This window comes from Vigna unguiculata, chromosome 1 (genome assembly GCF_004118075.2).
Source record: "Vigna unguiculata cultivar IT97K-499-35 chromosome 1, ASM411807v1, whole genome shotgun sequence".
NCBI lineage: Eukaryota > Viridiplantae > Streptophyta > Magnoliopsida > Fabales > Fabaceae > Vigna > Vigna unguiculata.
The window spans coordinates 11,215,952-11,236,609 of NC_040279.1; the positions used below are offsets into that span (position 1 = coordinate 11,215,952).

Below are 20,658 nucleotides of genomic sequence, written 5' to 3' on the forward strand. Positions count from 1 at the left end.
AAAGAATATAGCTTTCAAAAAGTAGAAAGAATATATATCACTTTCAAAAAAATTTGTAGTTAAAAGAATTTTATTTTTAATTGGTTTATATTAGATACAATCCATATAAGCCATAATGGGGCTTGGGTACGCTATCTCTAACCTCAAATAATTAAAGCCCATTTGGATTGGCTCAACTCTTTTGACTATTTGGATAACTCTAACTTTTTATCTAACAAAACTTGTTGCAATTAAAAAGAAAACAGTTTTCTTCTTCTTTAATAAAAACAAAGAAAAAAAAAGTAACATTTTCAACTTCGTGTTCAATTTTTTAAAATATTAATGTTCTAAATATATTTTTAATTTTTTGTAATAATGTTATTCTTTTTTAAAAAATAAATCAAACATGAATAAAAGTAACATTTTTAACTTCGATTTTTTTTTTCTACCAAACGTTCCCTTACACTAATATATACTTTTTGAATAATATAAATACATATAATGCTACATATAGTGCAAACGAAAAACAAAAAGTATCATGTTGAATTTTAAAATAATCAGAAAGGAAGAATTTTAGGGTTTCAAAAATCTCAAAATAATTAATAACCAAAATTTATTTTTACTGTTGATAATGATTTTAGTCAACTTGAGAAAATTACATAAATATATTTTAAATTATGTAATTTGGAAATATAATTTAAATTACATAGTTTAAAAAATATTCTAAATTACGTAATATAATCTAAATTATTTAATTTAAAAATACATTTCAGAATAACTGATAATTGATACATTTCTATATTTTTAGATTACATAACTTTGAAATGTATTTTTATTACATAATTAGAATACATTTACATGTTTTAGTATTATATATTTAAAAATGTATTTTCAAATTACGTAATCTAAATTATATTTCTAAATTCTAAGATTATGTAATTATGATGATTTTTAAATTATACAATTTAAAAGATATTTGTAAAATTAGAAATATATTTCAGATAATAAAATTTAATATATATTTGATTTGTATAATATAAAATATATTTTTTAATTTTGAATTGTTTAATTTAAAATAATTTTGTAAATTGTGTAATTTGAAATGTTTTCAGTCCAAAGATAATTTGGACTATGAAAGTGGTAGAAAAACCGCTGGGTCTTTCTTTCTGCACCTCCAAAATTTTTTCTACACCTTCAAACTTTCTTTAAATTCTCAAAAAACACTTTGACCATTTAAGGAAACACGTAGACATCACATCCCAAAATTAAGTCGACTTCCGAAAGTCAAAATATATGACTTCCGGAAGTCGACTTCCGATGATATATTTTGACTTCTTGAAATATTTTTGGGGTGTGATGACCGTGAGTTTCTTTAAATAGTCAAAGGGTATTTTGGAAATTTAAAAATTTTTTGGAGGTGCAGAAGAAATGCTTGGAGGTGTAGGAAGAAAGACCCAAAACCGCTTGAATGAATTGAAAATATATTTAGGCCCAGAAATTCACACTAAAATGGAACAACAATGGGCCTTTTGAATCACTCATTTAAGCCCATGTAGTTTTTCTTTTTCCTTGACCATACTCAAAAGTAATACGGGTTCATTTTGTTCCAAACCTTGATCCATTCTTTACCTAAAGGGTCTTCGTCTTTTGAAAATATCTAACAACAATGCATAATTTTGCCGACAAAGCAAAAGTTACTGGCTCAAAAGATTTTAATCAAATACTTTATAATATACGTAACTGTATAAGCTTTTGAACATGGTTTCGATATAATACATTACTTAGATTTAAAACCCTATGTATTCCAAGGTGTCTGCACAACTTTCCCTCATTTCAACAACTTTACTTGTATTCTTGACTTTAACTATTTTAAAGATATATTATCTACTATACACCAAATTATAAACATTGATTCACATGTTACGATCAAATTCTCTATAACATATTATATACCGTATGGATAGTGTATACTCGGAAAACTTGAATTCAGAAAATAGATTTTCAATTATCAAATTGCTATATATATATATATATATATATATATATATATATATATGCTCGGTAAATGATTATCATTAACTTGTTTTACATTTTTTTTTCTTAGAAAGTGCTCGTTTTAAAAGACTGAGAAAATAATAATTGAAGGACAATGTATAACAAGCATCACTTCTTATTCTTCTTTTTAGATTTGAGATTTTATGCAAGTGAGTTACTTTTGATGAGAAATCATATAAAGAAATACTTTATCAAAGTGAGTGAATCACTTCTTATTGATCGATGATATACTTTTTCAATTTTGATTTCGATCGGGGAACTTTATGAACGTTATAGAGAGCAGATCATAGATGAAATACTTTTGATTTGAAAGTCATAAGATTCATGAGATCAAAATTAGAGGGATTTCTTGATTATTCATTACATCATAAAAGGTAATCATTTAATTACAGTTTCACGCAATAACTCTTTAGGATAGATTTTTTAAGGGTTAAACATATTTTTAGTCCCTCAAGTTTCAGTGAAATTTGAAATTAGTCTCTCTTCAAAATTTTTGACCAATTTAGTCATTCATCTTTAAAAATGCGTGAATATAGTCTTTTTAATCAAATTTTGTTAAGTTTATTTGACGTTTCAAACGTATTTCATGATAGTATTTGAATTGTTTACACTATTTGACACATTTTCGCTTTAATGTTAACTCAAATATTAAAAGAGTGTTTTAAAGGAAGGTGGTAGGAGGATGTACGAATGGAAAGATTAATTTTGATCATAATAATAAATAATAATAATAATAATAATAATATTTTATTTCTCGTTGTTATTTTAACTGCTTTAACATAGGATTCATCATTCGAAAATAACCATATGACTTTAAAGCATTAGCTATAGGAAAAGTATGATGACAAGACATTCAAACCTATTTTTCATATATTTTTCACATCAATTCTTGTAACTTTCTCCCCGAGATACAAGCTATGTGTAGAACTAGGATCACAATATATAGGAGCATCTCCACTAGAAAGAAAAACATTGATAAACGTTTGCCCCCAAGCAAAGTACTCACAAAAATATAATAAAACGAAGAAAAGTTGTATAATCATTCAGAGTGCTATATAATCTTGTAAACAAGTCGTTTTGCATATAAGTTTATTTGAGTTAATTAGCTTTTTGTTCTAATTATAGTTCACTTATACGTGTATTTGTGATTTTATATAAAGATGTACCTATTACACCACTCGTTATAAAAAGCATGCAAAATTAACTACTTATAAATAATTTAACAAATATTTTGTTTAATATATAAGATATTTAATTTATTTTTATCTTTGTATTTTGTTCTTTATTTTTTTACACATCTTATAAATATTTCCTTATTCACTCCAATATTAGTGATTTGTTTATTAGTTTGATAATTCTTTTATCATTTTTGGATCTTATTTAGTATTCCACACACAACAAACTAGTATCAAAGTTTGTATTTTCTTTTTATCTCTTTTTATGTTATAGATAAGTTATTGCAAGTACTTTTTTTTATCTCTTTTTGCATTAGTGACGAGTTCTTGTAAGCAAATGGGTATCAAATTCAAGATCAAAAACTTAATCGAAAAGAAAGTTTCAACTTCTAGAGAATTACGATTCTAGAGAATTAAGATGAGAGTTTTTCTCAAGGAGCAAAGTGTGTGGACACTACCTTTATGGAATATGTTCCACATAAAACATACTTTGGAACAATACGAAGAAGCTCTTCATTTAGTTGAGGATGAAGAAGCTCTTCATGATAAAGTTTGTCTATATATGTTGTTGAAGAGACAACTCTATGGACTAGGTATGAAGAATAGTGTGTCACTCAAGATTCACCTTGTTGAGCTTAATTCTATTTTGAAGAAACTTCAAGATATAGATGTTAAGTAGATGAAGATACAATGATGATTTTGGTATCCTCTCATCTCTGATAAGTTCTTTGAGTATAGAAAATGATTATATCACACTTGAAGAGGTTATGTCAAGCCTTTATACAAAGAAATTACACCTCAAAGCATCTATGAATGATGAAGATATGTCACATTCTAGGTTAGTAGTATTTAATAAAGACAAAAAGGTTAAAAAACAAAGATAGACAAAGATTGATCATAAATATCTCTACAAATAATGCAAACAACTAGAACAACTAAGACATAGGAGAAAATGTCGTCTAAGATTGGGGAAACAAAATCATCTAGCAATTACTTTGTAGATGCAGTTGGATGAAGACATGGAGTTAGTTGTTGCATGTAGTAGGCATCAATTCTCTAACTAGTAGGTACTAGACTTTGGTTTTTCCTTTCATATGAGTTCTCAAAGGATTGATTTATCATGTTTGAAGGTGGTAATGTGTTGAAAGGAAATCATGATTTATGCAAGATGGTTGGTACAAGCTTTATTTGGATAATGGTGCATGATGACATAGTTTAAACATTAACCAATGTTAGGTGCATCCCATAGTTGAAGAAAACCCTTATATCCACTTGAGCCTTGGATATTAAGGACTACATGTGTCATACTAAGGATGGAGTAAAAAAGATCACAAAGACTATTGGGGTTGTTGTCATACATGGAGTTAGAAAAGATAACATGTATTTCAATGAAGGATTATTTGTAGTCATGCATGAGGTTGCAACCATCATATGATAATCTTGAGATTTACGTCTAAGGAACATGAGTAGTTGCAATTTTGAAATCTTGTACAAATAAAGTTTACTAGGTAAATAAAATGTGGAAACACAGACGAAACTTGTTGCAGGATGGTCCCATGACATAAGCCAAATAGGTCAAGCCAAAATCAAACAACCTCGTTTGGGTGCTAAGCTCTTAACTAAATTGAGTTATGTACTAACTATCATTATAATTTTTGACGCTTAATAGTAAGCACCCAATCCAATAATTAGTATGAAAGTCATTATCACGAATTTGATTCTCAATTAAGCATTGTTAAGAGGGAGATTCTAACAAGTTGCATCAATTTTCTTATGGCAAAATTCAAGTAGGTCACGTCACAGCCAAAGACTCTAATTCCTAGTTAGGGAGATTATTGAGAGAAAGATTGTTACATGGTTCATCAATTGTCCAATTGTAGAGGCAATGTGAGTCAAGTCACAATTAATAATAGGGCTTGGGTTGATAAACCCCTAAGTAAAAAAATTTGCATCTTGACTATTAATTATGTCTTTTGACCTAGTGAAATCGCTCACTCCAACAAAACATTCTAATAGAGCTATACAAAATGAAGGTCACATTGGACTATGTTTATGTATATTGTTACGGGTCATCCAAAGTTCCATCTTAGGAGGTTCCATGCCTTTAAGAAATTTAAGTATTGGAGACTTATAATGCTTAACCAAACTAGAAAAATGGTCAAGCTTCTAAGGACACATAATAATATATAGTTTTACTAAGGAGTTTAGTAACTTCTATTATGATAAAACATTGACACTTGCTTGTTCAACATACTTCATAGTTGAATATAGTTGCTAAGAGGATGAAAATGACCTTCTAAGAGAGGACAAATATTATGTTGTCACATGGATAGACTATAATAGGGTGAAGTGGTGGGCATAACATGTTTTGGATTAATTATTCTCCATCTACTACCATTTTGTTCAAGACTTTTCGAAAGTTGATTAACTATTCAACATTGAAGATATTTTGGAGCCCAACATACTATTATTAACATGATGGTCAAAATAAATTTGCAACAACTATTTTTTGTAATGCCTTTATAAAGTTATCATCTGAGAGAATGGTGAAAATTTAGAGTTATTATTTACAAGTATTAAAATGTTGTAAACATTTTTTTTCCAAATATCTTTGTAAGAACATTGTTGTGTTTATAAAATAAAAATAGAAGAGAAAGCTTAAACATTGTAAATGTCAAAAAAGAAGGTACCTCTATTTGTTGAGCAACCTGTGATATTTTGATCACACCCTAACCTATATTTAACTTAGCCATGATTCATTATGTGTTAAAAAATACTGAAGTGTTTAGTCAAAAGTACCAAGTGTTAAAGAATACTTAAAAATTATCCAACCATTACCATGATTTGAAACAATACCCATAAAGTTTAACCATAATTGGCTACGAGCTAAAGCAATACTCGTGTTGTATCTTGCAGTGTTAGTTTGCTTAGTGAAACTCAATTGGTTGATTGAGAACTTGACATAGTATGTGCTACCAAATGAACCAATGTAGAATATCTTGAGAAATTTATTCTTTCCTTATATTGTAAAATTACATTATATTTGTATAAAACTAAGAATGAGAAGTTTTTCGAACTTAGTTTTTGAAAATCTTCATTTCATTTGACTATTATGAAATTATTATTTGATTGTATACCATTAAAAGATATTTGCAAAAAACTTTAAAATATTTTTAAAACATTATGTTCCACCTATTTTGCATAATCAGTCTAGTGGAAAGTCTAATGTGTGAAATAATATGCATTAGATCCAGTCTAACTACGACAATTAATATGATGAATAGAGATGTGCTCAACCCTAGAAATGAGCATTAACAAGTAGGGAAGGGAATCCTAAGATACCTAAAGGAAACCAAAGACATTGTAACCCTTCAAGGGTAATTCATAGTGTACTTTAGCAAGGTTCTTACATACTAACTTTATTGGCCACTTGGGTGTTAAGTAATTCATAACAAGCTAAACATTCATAATTGGAGGATCGTAGGTAAGAAAAACCACTAATAGCCTTGTTAACCATTAAGGCGAAGTATGTACTTTTTATTAATGGAGGTGGTTAAGAAAGGATTATTGATACATATTTTGTGCACACATTTATAGATTCATTGTACATTAAAAGCACTTCACACATAATTTGTTTTTATTTTTTAGTAATTTCTTTTTAGTTGTAATAATTTGAGTTTATTGTACATATTTACTTTAATTTTGTATTATTAGTTTATTTGATCTTTGCTCCCTATTTTTATCATAACTTTCTTTATATATAGGTTTAATTACTACTTTGGTCCCTATATTTTAGGCTTTGATTCATTTTAGTCTTAATATTTGTTTTTTGTTCAATTAAGTCTCTATGTGTTAATAAGATTCAATTCGATCATATTTGTCAAATTTGTATAAACATTGAAAGAGTGTTGAGTTGACTATCTACAACAAACACATGTCAATATATTAATTTTTTTAATTATTTTTTGAATTTTTTTTCTTTAACTATTTTTCTCTCTCTACTCCTTCTTCTTCTACAAATCCTATAAATTGTCCAATCTCTCCACCTTTTATCTCAAGCTTATCACTAGCAATTTTTTCATTGATAGCCCGATCTTCATGCTGCCACCACTTCTGCACTGAAAACCCCTTATATGTTTATATCACATACAAAAAGATTATCGGTAATGTGTAATAGCAGTGCAAAGTAGCAATCAACAACAAGGGTTGAATATTGCTTTAGTTTGAAAAATCAGTTGCAATGGCCTTAATCACAACCTAAACAAAATTGTCATGGTGGGCATTTTTGAAAATCAACTTTTTTGCTGAAAACAAAGCTAGGGGTGGAGAGTTAAGAGTTTCCTACCCTTTATAGCATTTAAGAATTTGCTAGTTGATTGTTGTTTGTCACTCTTCCTCAACACCAAGACTGACTAACCAATACCATCTCTAGTGACACTATCCCTTCACTCTTATCTCTCTTTTGAACTTTAAACATTCAATTTCCAATGACACGATTATGTCTTTTGAATTTTAAACCTAATATGCTCATTGCGCTTCTTCAACTTATTTTCCAGTGTAGAAATGGTGGCGGCTTGCAGATTATGGCTGCCAAAAATAAAAGCCATTAGTGATGAGCTTGCAATAGACTGTGGAAGGGTTGGAAGGTTTGATAGATTTGAAGAAAAGGTAGAAGAGAGAGAAAAAACTACAAAAAATCTAGAAAGTTTCTTATTCTTTCTCAACACAATACATGTGTTTGTTTAAGATAATCAACCCAACACTTTCTCATTCTCAATGTCATTCATACAAATCTAATTAAAATGATTAAATTAAATTGATTTAACACATAATCGAACTTGATTGAATCAAAAACAAATATTGGAACCAAAACATATCAGAGCTCAAAATATAATGACCAAAATAGTAATTAAAGCTTATAGATATTAGTTTTGGCTTATTTAAGTTGCATTGGATTCTAAATTTCTAGGACTTTAAAATGGACACCTTTTTTTTTACTGAATTTATAGGTTTATGAATTTTAGAAATTGAAGCAAAATTTCTAAATTTTTGAAAAAGAACCTATGCAAAAGTCTTTGTAATTAGGTTTATGAACCAAATTAGAGTCCACTTTCTGGCTCATGTTTACTTTAAATTTCAGAATCTATATTCAACCAATATGTACTACTTGTAACCAAAAGTCATTTACTTAATTTTCAATTTGAAGAATTATATATTCATCTTTTTTTGTCTCTTTTGTCTCAAATTTAGTTTTGACTTTTTGTCTTCACTCACCTAAGGTTTTGTGTTCTTCATCAATGGATAATTGATTCTTAAGGATTAACTTTCAAAAGCAATATCAAACAAGCTGAATTAAGTTGTGCACTGATTATTAACAATCTAAGTGTAGAGGACTATCTCTTGAATCTTCAAGTGGTATGAATTTGGAGACAAATTATGTTCAAGACGGAGGGTATGATAGGGGACAATTCCTTGATTCAATATAAGAAGAACTTGAGGAGGAGCCTTTACAATTCGAAGGACATGAAGACATGAAGATCATGGCTTGGAACAAAATTATAGAATAGTTTTAGGCAATTAAAAGTAATTGTAATTTTCTTTTAATTTTTGTTTTTTGAATTTTCAAGTTATTTTTGGGTCTGATGTCTTTGGGCTTTCTTTTAAGGTTTCTTAGGTGGCTTAAACATTTGTGTCTATATATAGAGGTACCAAATATATATGTAGACACCTTGGATGGCCATTATATGAAAATTGGTTTTTCTTTAAGAGAGGATTTTCTTGGTTCTTGGATTATAACTTTAATTCTTATCAAAGATTGAATTCTTTGTGGCAAATTTTCCTTAACTTATTAATTTGTTAGATTATGGCATCTCCAACTCCAGTTCTTATCCAAGATGACAATTTTTGTGGCGAATTTTCATTGACCTATCAATATGCTAGATTGTGACATCTTCATCTCTGTCTTATTTCATGTTTTTCTCTGATTTATTTTTGTTTGTACTCTTTGAGGATTCAAATTCAGAAACGATCGTACTCTTTACTGAATAGGATAGGATCATATCACTTAGTTTGTTCTTCTCTTCTCTAGTCACGATTTTGAACTTGTGGTTACCATTTTTGTTTTGCTTTTATAAATCAAATTCAGATCAATTTGATCTTGATTTGATAATTAGATAAGATTACATTGAATGATACTTTTATTAGATCTGTATAACCAATTTAATTGATTAATTGAAGTGGATAATTGTTCAAACTTAAATTTCTATCTTTATAAAATTATGGTAAGAGCAATTATTTGGGTTTTTAATATGTGAATTAACCTTTTATCTTCTCTTGATATTCATTTTTTAATTCTATTTCGTCTCTCAACTTTAGTTTTACATTCTTAAATCCATAAACTCCCAAGTTAATTTGTACAATAACAAAGATTGAATACAATATACATATATTCTCTAAATATCGTACTAGGTTGTGTTTTATATTACAAATTTTAGAAATAAACTTAGAATATTTGATTTTAAAAACAAACTTAGAACATTAGGGACATATTTAAATGGTCCCATGAGTCATTTGATATTTTCTCAAGAAAAAATAATCACCTTTTATAATAATTTAAGTGTAATTTATTAATAATTATCTACGGATTTAAATTATTACTTGTGGATTTTGATTGTAGGTGATTATTATTTTTTTCTTGTATTGATTTTTCTAGTCATACGTAATATGGTAGGATAAAACACATTAACTCCACTTATTCCGTATAAAGATTGAAGTAAAGAAGACCCATGTGGAAAATCTCAATAAATGTCTCACGAAAAGATTTCCAATAAGAAAATTTGTCTATTATTTAGACTTATTAGATGTTAGTTGCTTGAATAATTCCAAAAGAAGAAATTGTATGTATGATCTAATAATATAATGTCTTATAATTCAAAATTATATCTTTTGTTATACTAACAATATAGTGTAAAAGTTGACATTACAAAAGTTTGTAAGTCGTCCATATAATAACGGCATTATATCTTTTCAAATAATTATAAAACTCAACAAAAATTATTATATGTGATCATTTCTAATTACATAAAAGTTTTAAAAAGGATACTCTATAAATATTCATAAACTATACTTTTAAGAAAAAGCTTTGTAATAATTTGAATAGTTAGACATGACAGGTATATATGTGTCTGATTTAGTTTAATAAAAGGTAATTAATTACTTTTCTATATCATAATTATATAAAGTTGATTTCTTATTCCATACTCTCTCTTTTTTTCTCATTTATAATGAAGTTATTCTCTCATAAGTTTACCTCCTTCAAAACATATCTTTATTGTTCATATTACCATGAAAACAATAATTTACTTAAAGTATTGTCACGATAATTTAATCAATAATACTTTCAAAACAACTTTCTTTTGGAGACTTTAATTCATATTTTCCATGTTTCTGCTGATACACTTTATTGATCTGCTTTGACGTCATATTCAATTTGTATATCTAGATAGCCTCTTAAAGGTTAGATAAATCAAGATGAAGCAACTCTATTATAAAATAAAATAAAAGTTAGAAGAATAAAAATGGTGAAAGAAAGTTTTTTCTTTTCATTCATAGAAAATTGTTAAAATTAAGAATACAAAATCGATAATAACTCATATACCGTTTAACAAACTGAGTTAAACCTTCTTGTTTTCCAATTCAGTCTTTGGGCATTCACTTTTGAATTAAAATATTATGAAATGTAATGAATACTATATGATGGGAAAGTACTATAAGGTCATATTTAAACATAAAAAGTTTTCTAAAATGGCATAATTGTTCAATATCCCACAATTTTTTCCAAATGAAGTACATAAATATGTGCCATCATTATCTTATACCAACTTATTCCACCCCACCTTGAATTTGTCATTTGAGCTTAATGACTTGACACATACTAACTAGTGCCCACTAAAACCTTACATTAGCAAACATGAACAAAGGTAAAAGTAAAATTACACCTTCTCCCACCAATCCTTTTCATTATACCACCCCCAAAATTAAGTAATACTACAATTCACATTGCTCAAGAAGAAGAAAAAAAAAGGTTTAATTATGATTTTTATTTTTGAAATTTGAGATAATTCTGATTTTGGCTCCCAAATTTTTTAAAAAACATCAGTCCCTCAAATTTAGGAAAAAAAAAACATAATTTTAGTCATTGAACATTAAATTTAAGCAATTAAAAGTAGTTTTTAACTCTTTAAACCCTGAAGCTTAAACCATTTACCCTAAGGAGTAAATCATAAAAAGAAAACTCCTTTTTAGTTTTTTAAATTTATTATTTAAGGACTAAAATTATTTTCTTTTAATTTTGAGGGACTAAAAATTCTTTTTAAATTTGGGAGACCAAAATCAAATGATTTCAAAATCCAAAAATGAGAAAACCATAATTAAAAAAAAAAAAGTAAACCAACCCCCTCTAATAAAGTTAGGTTATTACGGAGAACTTATGTTGTTAAAGATATCTGCTGGAGGAATGAAATGGTCCATGGAGAGTCCAGGCACGTTGAACATCACATCATCAATGGTCCAGATCTCTTCCATCCGGGTTCTGCTATGCTGCATCGAGAGCTCGCCGAACCGGAACACCGTCGCGATGGAGCGCCCTTGATGGGCGATGAGGACGCCATCAACGTCTCTGTAGTCGCCGATGCTGCTCCCTATGGTGGTCTCCCAGAACACCGTATCATTGTCCTGCGTTGGGACCCGTGTGAGGTGAGAGTCTTCGAGGTATATGAGGAGCCCACTCTTTTGGCAAAAGTAACCGTAGAGAATGTGCCTTATCACTTCTGCGGGACCCTCGCTCCGTTCAACCACCGCCGCACGATCCGCTGAAACCTTCAGCACAAAGCAATCAACGGTCCCGATTCGGTTCTCGCCCAAGCACTGCGCGTTCGTGAATAAACTCGCTGTGGTCTTCGGATCCAAACCCTGAAATGTACACCAACAAAGCGTTGTATTTAGAAAATTGAAATTGCTACGAGATATTATTGGGTGACCTGACCTTGGTTAACATAACAAATAATTTACAAAAAAATATTTATCACTCTTAATTTTTTCATAAATTTGAGTTGAGTTTTAGCATGGATTTATTAGAGTAGAACATACTTGTTCTACCAATTTATCTGAAAACATTTTCACTTACTGAATGAGGAGATTCACTATAATTTGATGGATGAGTTGTTTATAGAATAGATCTGATACCACATTTAAAATAAAATCTTTAGACTTTAAACTTGTACTCAAATTTCTAACATTGACCTATGACAACTTGTTTACAATGATGAGAATAAAATAAGGACGGAATTGTCGGTTTAAGGATACTACAAGCGAACATTTGTAACAATCCGAAAAATGATAAATTGAATTTATGATGTTTTTGAAAGAAAGAAAGAAAACACTTGGTGTTGATAAAGGAAGGAAAGGGATGTGATGCGTTATCCTAAGCAATGGGAAACATTAGGTGAAGAGTGAGAGAAGTACAAAATGAAAAAGGGAATATTTAGGCATGAAAGCAGGGCCAATAATGCAGTGGAGGAAGCACCGTTGAATAAAGTGCAGAATTAAAAGGAAAAGTTAAAGCAAAAGGATAATCCAAGGTAGCCTTAGGTACCTGCAATAAGTGGCAATCCCAAGATCATGACTCATGAGCCATAAAAATAATCATAGATGACGTCAGATTGACAGTCACGTGGCATGGAAGTATACTAATTCTTCAAGAAAACAACTCTACATTGTAGGGTAAAGCATGGGACAGTTTCTCCATCATTGTCAGCTCGATATATACCCTTCATTCATTGGGATTTCAATTTTGTTTTTCAATCTTTATATTTGTTTCCTACACTTTTATTCCTACCCTATGTCCCCCCAACCCTCAATTCCAACAAATAAAGTCTACCCACCCATAAAATCAACCCAACTTGCTCAATTTTTGTTTGGCATCATGCCGAAGAAAACAGTGAACAAAATCACTTTTTGTTTTTAAATCTCTCTCTCTCTCTTCGTACTAAGACAAGTTTTAACATATTTAGCAAAATAGGTTTCACTCTACCAACCAAATCAAGTTAATGAGCCACCCACCAAATCAGCAGAAAAACAAAAGCTTTAGATTGTGCTATATGCATATAATTAATGATTTTGATTCTTTGTTATACCTGAATGATACGGCGCAAGGGTCTTTGAGGTCCTTTTGCTGCATGTGTGCCTAGCCACGGTGTGTGCCGCCACACAGTTTTGCCATTGCTTCCTGCAACCACCTTGTGATCACCAACCACCAATTCAAGTGACCACATCCCAGGTAGCATCTGCCAAAGTACGAAGCAACCATTTTCGCTGCTTCTTGTTCCCAGACACTTAACATTCTTCCCAGATGAAATCTCTGTCTCACAACATATCATCTTCACCATGCCAGTGGCATACATGTTCTTACTGTCCTTTTGCTGCTTGAGGCACCCAGTTGCAGCCAAATACTGCTGGATAATGTATTTGGCAGTTGAAGTTTCCTGAAGTCATATTAATGGAAAATGTATCATAAACCGAAATCAATAGTACTAAACATTTGCAAATTAAAACCTTTACTTGTGTGCAAAAGAAAAAAGGGACCAAACTTAGATACAGTATAAGTTACTTTCTGATAGTTTAACTTGATAAAAGATCAACAAAAATGAGTGAAATAAAACATTAGTAATGATAGGACAAAAACATTAAGAAAGCACCATAGAAACTTCATTAAATTGTGTCCAAACAGAAGAGGTAAGTATTGAAGTGTAGAGAGAGGAAGGAGAGAGAGAGAGAGAGAGAGAGGGATGACTTACAAATGGGGTGTCTTTGATGTGAATGCTAAGGGTGGGATCATGAGCTGAGGGAATAGGGGCCAAAGGGCATCCCAAGACACCAAGCAAAAGCCTTAAATCTTGGGTCTTGGCATGAATGGTTCCATAGAATGATTGTGAGAAGGTTCCACCTGGGGAGATCTTCTGAGTTTTGAACCATTCCCTTATGACTTCCCATGAACTCTCTTTCTTGGTGCCCTCCTCTTGCATTTCAGGGCCAGGACCTTCGATTAAGGGTGTCAAAGGTTGTGGAGCCCAACTCTGGCGCCAACGTGCTCTAGAACCCATTTGGGGCATGTAAGAGTCTCGAGAGTAATGATTATTAGGAAGAAGGAATGGAAGTGAATGCAGGAGAAGATGCTGAGAGAAAGAGAAATATTCAAACAGAAGGAGGAAAAAGAAGAGGTATCAATGTGAATGTGGTTTGGGAGTTAAAAAGAGAGTGTGCTTGTGTTTGTATTTGTGTTTGTGTGAGTGAGGAAGTAATGGGGAAGAGACAAAAGCGACAGATTATCTGTTCAACGGCAGAGAAATGACATTATTATATAATACAAACTCGCATGTTGGGTTGTCTATTTGCTTTATTCCACTTGCTTTGGGACTCACTCTTGTCGTTATATTTTTATACTGTTTACATATTTTTTTTATTCTCTCGAGCTAACCTATTCCCCATGCCACCATATAGGTCCCATGGGCATTGGCCTACCACCTTTGATCAATTACTATCTCTTTCCATCACTAAAGTTTTTTTTTTCATTTTTTCGATATTTGAGTTCTAGGAATATCTTCATAACTTGTCAAAATATATGTTTATTGATTCTTTGCTAGTACTAGATGATGAGTCATGTGTACTACCCTTGATCATTTGTAAATTGTATGCTTTTGTTATGAGTTGGGTTTGTTTGCGTACGGTGTTTATAGTTATCGCGAGTTGAGGAGGAGGAGGGTTGTAGAATGAAGTGCCACTAGGAAAATATTTTTTTCTTAAGCTCTGAATTTTTTAAGATGAATTATGGTAACAACCAACGAAACCGAGACATGTCACATCAATGGCATGTCCCGTGTTTGACACGTATAGGACACCAACACTCGTACGACACGTATCAGTTAAGTGTCCAATTTGATAGATATTTTTTTGTTTTTAACATGATTTTGACATGACTCTAACATAATGTTAATAAGCACAAATTCAATGATTTTCTAAAAAAACCTATAAACTTGTAAATTTATCACATAAGTTTCTATTATGGTTATAAAAATAAGGAAAAAATATTATATGATTACTACTTTTCACTTTTTTGGATATTAGATTGATAAATTAGATTTATTTTTGTGTTAGTTGACAATTTTTTAGTTGAAAGTTTGAAACTAATATGTATATGCATGTCGTGTCTCATGTCCTATGTTTTTCAATTTAACTGTATCTCTGTGTCCGTGTTCGTGTCGTATCTGTGTCCGTGTCCGTATATGGGCTTCATAGGTAACAACATTTCCTCTATTATCACTAGTGCATATTTGACTTTTTAATTCGTCTTATAGGCTTCAGTTATAGCGGAACCGAAACCTATAAGGAGGCGGTGGCATTTTTACAATTTTGAGAACTTTTTTGCCTCGGGTCTCCTAAGAACCAATGCAGTAAGAAGTTTTATGCCTCGGTTACAAATGAACCGAAGCCTATAAGGCAACCCAGAACCAAAATTTCAAAAATGTCACCAGCGTAAGATGTTTTGGCCTCAGTTATTATTGGACCGAGGCAGTAAGTACTTTAGGCCTTGGTTATTAAATGAATCGAGGCCATAAAGCCTGTTATAATTCCCAATTCGCGAACCCTCTCCATTATTCATCATCTCTCACAGTTCTTTGTACGTGAACCCTTTGCACTCTCTGCCACCACCACTGTCCAGCTCTGTCGCCTCTGTCGCGCCATCCACTGTCGCTGATTGCATCATCGCCTCTCGTTGTCGGTGAGTTCGAAAAATGGGTTTCCCTTCGCATTTTTTTTTTGCGTTTTGGTTCGTTTGTGTTGCTTTGGGGTTCACATATTTAGGGTTCAAAACACACCATTGCACTGTCACAAAGAGACACCGGAAGAGAAGAAGTGTCATTACCATCGTGAGCTCTCCCGCATTCACACAACGACATCAGTGGTCGCGCAAACCAGATCGGCGATTACGAAACCTGCAAATCAAAAAATCATATATGCAAACATTGTCGCGATCCATGTAGATTCATAAACCACCACTAACAACCGTTGTTGCGCGCGAGCCACGAGCCCCACCACGAACGCGCTACCACGACGAGAACGCCTCCACTACAGACGCGCCTGAGACACCGTTGCATCTTTTAATTTTCACACCCGAGGCCAAAAGCCATCCCTTTTGGCCTCACCCTAATATGCCTCAGTTCTGGAACTAGGGTAGAATATCAAAAACAATCGGAGCCAAAAGCCCTTATTGCACTAGTGTATATTCACTAAAGAAATAACATTTAATATGAATTTACTGAAAGAATTTATTTTCAAATTTATAATTAGCTTTAAGGATAATAATCAAAGTAATATATATATATATATATATATATATATATATATATATATATATATATATATATATATATATATATATATATAACACAAGAAAAGCACTAATTATTGATGGATAAAATTTATCACTAATATAACAAAAAAATTTCGATAATCGACTCTTCCTCTTCACCATCTTCCTCCTTTACCGTTGTTGTAATCGACTTTTATCCCTTTTCCTCTTTTTCCTCCTCTTCATCTTTGGCCACCCACTATTGTTGTTGTGGCCTCCACCGCTACTCTGCCACTACAATGTTGTTGTCGCTACTGCACATCTACAATCGCCATTGTCACCAATTCTGGCTTTTCCTCCTCTTATTTTTCTTCCTCCTTCTCCTCCTCCATCTCTTCTTATCACTCATCTCCACTTAATCCACACTATTAAAAATGTTGTAGTTACCAACGGAATTAAATCCGTTGGTAAATTTTATTTACCAAAGAATTTTTAAATTTTAATTATTGATGGATAAATTCGTCAGAAATATAAAATTTATTTACCAAGGGATAAATTTGTCGGTAATTGATCAAATCAAATTAAAAGTAATTAAAACGTAAATAATAAATAAAAAAACCTTCAAAAGGAATATAAAATTTATAAAAATGTTTAATTATTGAAAAATGTTTATTCAACAAAAAAAATATAACATATAGAAAAATATTTATTTTAGATTTTTTTATAATATAAGTTTTTATCATTATTAGAGTAAATTATTATTTTTAAAATTTTTATGTTAATTCACATAAATTTTATTAATAGAAGTAATTTTAATCATAAAATAATATTTATTCTAAATTTTCTTTGAATTTTTTTTCACTATAATTATTATTTTTAAAATAATTGATTATCACTATTGATAATCAATTGTCATTTGCTTATAATAGATTATCATGGCTGAAAATAGATTATCACAGTGAGAAAAATGTTTTCAGAAAAGTTTCTGTGATAATCGATTATCACTTATAACAATCGATTATCTATGGTAGTTGTGACTTAACTTCTCATATTCTTAACCTAATTTCTAAATAGGCTTCTATAAGTAAAGTGGTAGACTTTCATTTGGAAAACACATAAGTTAGAGAAGTCTAAGTACTTGAGAACTCTCTATGGGAAGACTTTGAAAAACCTAGTATGGGTAGAGCAATAACTTTCATCAAGTGAGATACTGAGTTATTGAGTGTTGTTGTTGTTAGGAGAAGTCAGTCATCCATTGTATGATTCAAAGGAGGTGTTCATTCTTTGTGTGATTCGAGGAAGATGTTTGCATCCCTTAATCTGGTTGAGTGTTGTTGTTGTTGTTGCTAGGACAAGCTTTTAGATTTCAAGGGAGGTGCCTTCATCTCTTGAGACTTCAAGAGAGGTGTCTTGTAATCCTTTATTCTCTTAATCTGGTTGTACTCTGATTATAGTGATTAAGTTAATCTCCTTGTTTAAGATATTAACAACTGGGATCTTTTGATATGAACTAGTATAAATATCTGTGTATTTTTCTCTTCCTTACTCTCTTTATTTTATTGTGGTTATTAAAATAAATGAAAGAATTTTAATTGATCTTTGATATTAAAAGGAAAAAATTTTAAAGCACAATTTTATTAAGAACCCAATTCACCGTCCCTCTTGGTTTTTGTCCATTAACAAATTATTCCGCTACATGTTTTTTCAACAACTTTTACATTTTACATACAAATTTTAAAGCTATAGGATTAGAAGACAAAACCTACGTACGTGCTTTGAAAACAGGAGCAAGGCATGAGCGTGTTTTGGAAATGGGAACAAGGCCCACTAGTGGGCGAGCAAGACACAAAAGAAAATGAGAGAGAATATGAACCTTGGCAAGTGACAAACCTACGATTGCACAAGGTGGGTATACTTAGATAAGGAAGAAAACAAGAGAGAAAATGAGAGAGACAATCTTAAACGCACTAGAAGAAGACAACGATGAAGAAAACGAGTAAGAGAAACCTAAATGCAACCTGGAGGAAGAAAACAAGTTAGAAAAATGAAAGAGAAAACCCTATTTAGGGGTTCGCAGCAACGAGAGACAAAAGTGGTATGTGCGAGCAAAGTAAAAATGTTGGACGTTGAGTAGCAGTGTAGCGGAGCACTACATTTATACGACGAAGAATGGAGGTTAGGAAGAACGATGGAGAATGACACAAAAAAGAAGAAGAAGAAGAAGAAGCGGTGTAAAGAAGGTGAATAAATAAAGTCTCTACAACTTTTTGAAATTTAACCCTAGACAGAGTTTTAGACCTCGATTATTTAAAACAATCGAGACATAAATCTCTGTATAAAATAAAATAATTTAAAAAAATGACAATTTTGAAATTTTAGCAAACTTATTACTAGAAGTTATTCTGACATTTGTAGTTATAATTTATTAAGTAATTAAAAAAGTTATTCTTATTACTTTTTTATTATAAAAATAATATTAAATTAACCTTTAGGTTATAAAAAGTTAAAATATTAATAAAAAAAAACTATAAAATGCGAATTTCATATAATAACCCTTGTATTAAAATAAAATTTGAAAAAAGAATCTTAAAAACAATATAGTGTAATAAAATGTATTTAAAGTAAAATAGAAGTTTTGGAAATAAATTGAGAAATATATCCTAAAAGTTATTCAACCCATCTGAACAGGGTGAAATGAGTAACCCCCAATAACAAAGTCTCTTACGAATCCAATTTTGAAAACAGTGATTATATATTAAGAAATTGAGGTGAATGACATAAGCGTGTACTTTTGAGTGAAGGAAAAAGAAAACTGGTCCATGTATGATTCTGAAGTGCAGGATTATTGAAGTGTGAGTGCAGTTGCAGCAGAGACAGAGAGAGGAAGAAAAAGAGTGTGTAGCAGAGAGGATAGTGCACGCATGCGCCTGCACCTGATTCCATGTACGTAGGACAAATCTGCTACCGTATCTTCTTTTTAATTCTACCTAATCCAACCAAGATTTTGCTAAAACATCTCATCTAATCCCAACCATCACTCCTGCGTAATCATCTTCTTTTCATCACCATTCATTCTTCTTAAAAAAAAACACTGCCACCTCGATTCTAACTATCTCTTTTATTACACATCATTAGAATATCATTGTATTTTCTAAAAGTAATTTGTACTAATGTTTCGTATCAAATAAAAAGACGTAATGCACCAACAATAAAGAAATCAAAAATTAATATCTTTTCATGTGAACCTTTTTTTTTTCTTACTTTTATTGAATCTCCAATCAAAATTTCAATTGATTTTATTTTCTAACTTTCTTAATTCAAACAAACTCTTAACTAAATATATATTGATAGTCCTAATTATACTCCAGCCTAATTTATTAAGTTATTGCCCTATTAACGGTATTATTAAATCATCGCTACTTCAGAAAATCTTTGTGGAAAAAGTTTTTATATATTAAAACTGGACAAAATTTTTATTACAATTCATTGAAAAAAATTTAGAGATGAATACATATAGTGTCATTGAAACAGAAAAACGTAATTAAATATTTTATTAATTTTTTGGGATATCTGATATAAAGATAGTATAAGAGAATTTACGATTACTTTATAAATTGATATTTCATTTCTACGTGGCATATAACATATATATTGTTACTTCTGAAATACTTACGTTTAGTGCGCTTATTCTAAGATCTTGTAAATAAAGCTCATGCTACGTACTTTTCAGTATTGTTTCTAAACACCATTACTTTTTTTTTATCTAATTTTAATAAATAAGCTTTGGCACGGGACGGAAAAAAATTATGCTTAGAAGTTGGAGTCACATACAGCAAGTTACAAAATCTATGTGTTGGTTGAAGTGAAACAGGATCCGATACTTTAAACACGTGATCTCAAGTTTAATGTCGAATCTATGTGTACGTGGAAAATATAATATTGGGATGATTTTCACTTTATGAACATGATTCAATTAAGAAAAATGATAGCCCAAGAATCAAAAGACAAATATGGAAATTACTTTTAAAACGATGTTAATATGGA

The 20,658-nt window shown here is 30.6% G+C and overlaps 1 protein-coding gene across 1 annotated transcript; it reads right to left on the reverse strand.

Moving 5' to 3' along the window:
- Positions 1-10,988: 10,988 nt before the first annotated feature.
- Positions 10,989-14,584, reverse strand: LOC114162376. Its single transcript, XM_028046604.1, has 3 exons — positions 14,063-14,584; positions 13,403-13,750; positions 10,989-12,179 (listed from the first exon to the last, which is right to left on the reverse strand). Exons 1-3 carry the CDS (start codon positions 14,375-14,377, stop codon positions 11,685-11,687), a joined length of 1,158 nt encoding a protein of 385 aa, XP_027902405.1. The 5' UTR covers positions 14,378-14,584; the 3' UTR covers positions 10,989-11,684.
- Positions 14,585-20,658: the final 6,074 nt, after the last annotated feature.

Bases quoted from the DNA above. Each gene is read 5' to 3' on its own strand.
- LOC114162376 (XM_028046604.1), bottom strand. From the start codon at position 14,377: ATGCCCCAAATGGGTTCTAGAGCACGTTGGCGCCAGAGTTGGGCTCCA. The intron at 13,751-14,062 runs GTAAGTCATCCC...ATATGACTTCAG, and splicing joins ACATCAAAGACACCCCATTT to GAAACTTCAACTGCCAAATA. The intron at 12,180-13,402 runs GTATAACAAAGA...TGTACATTTCAG, and splicing joins CCTTGCGCCGTATCATTCAG to GGTTTGGATCCGAAGACCAC.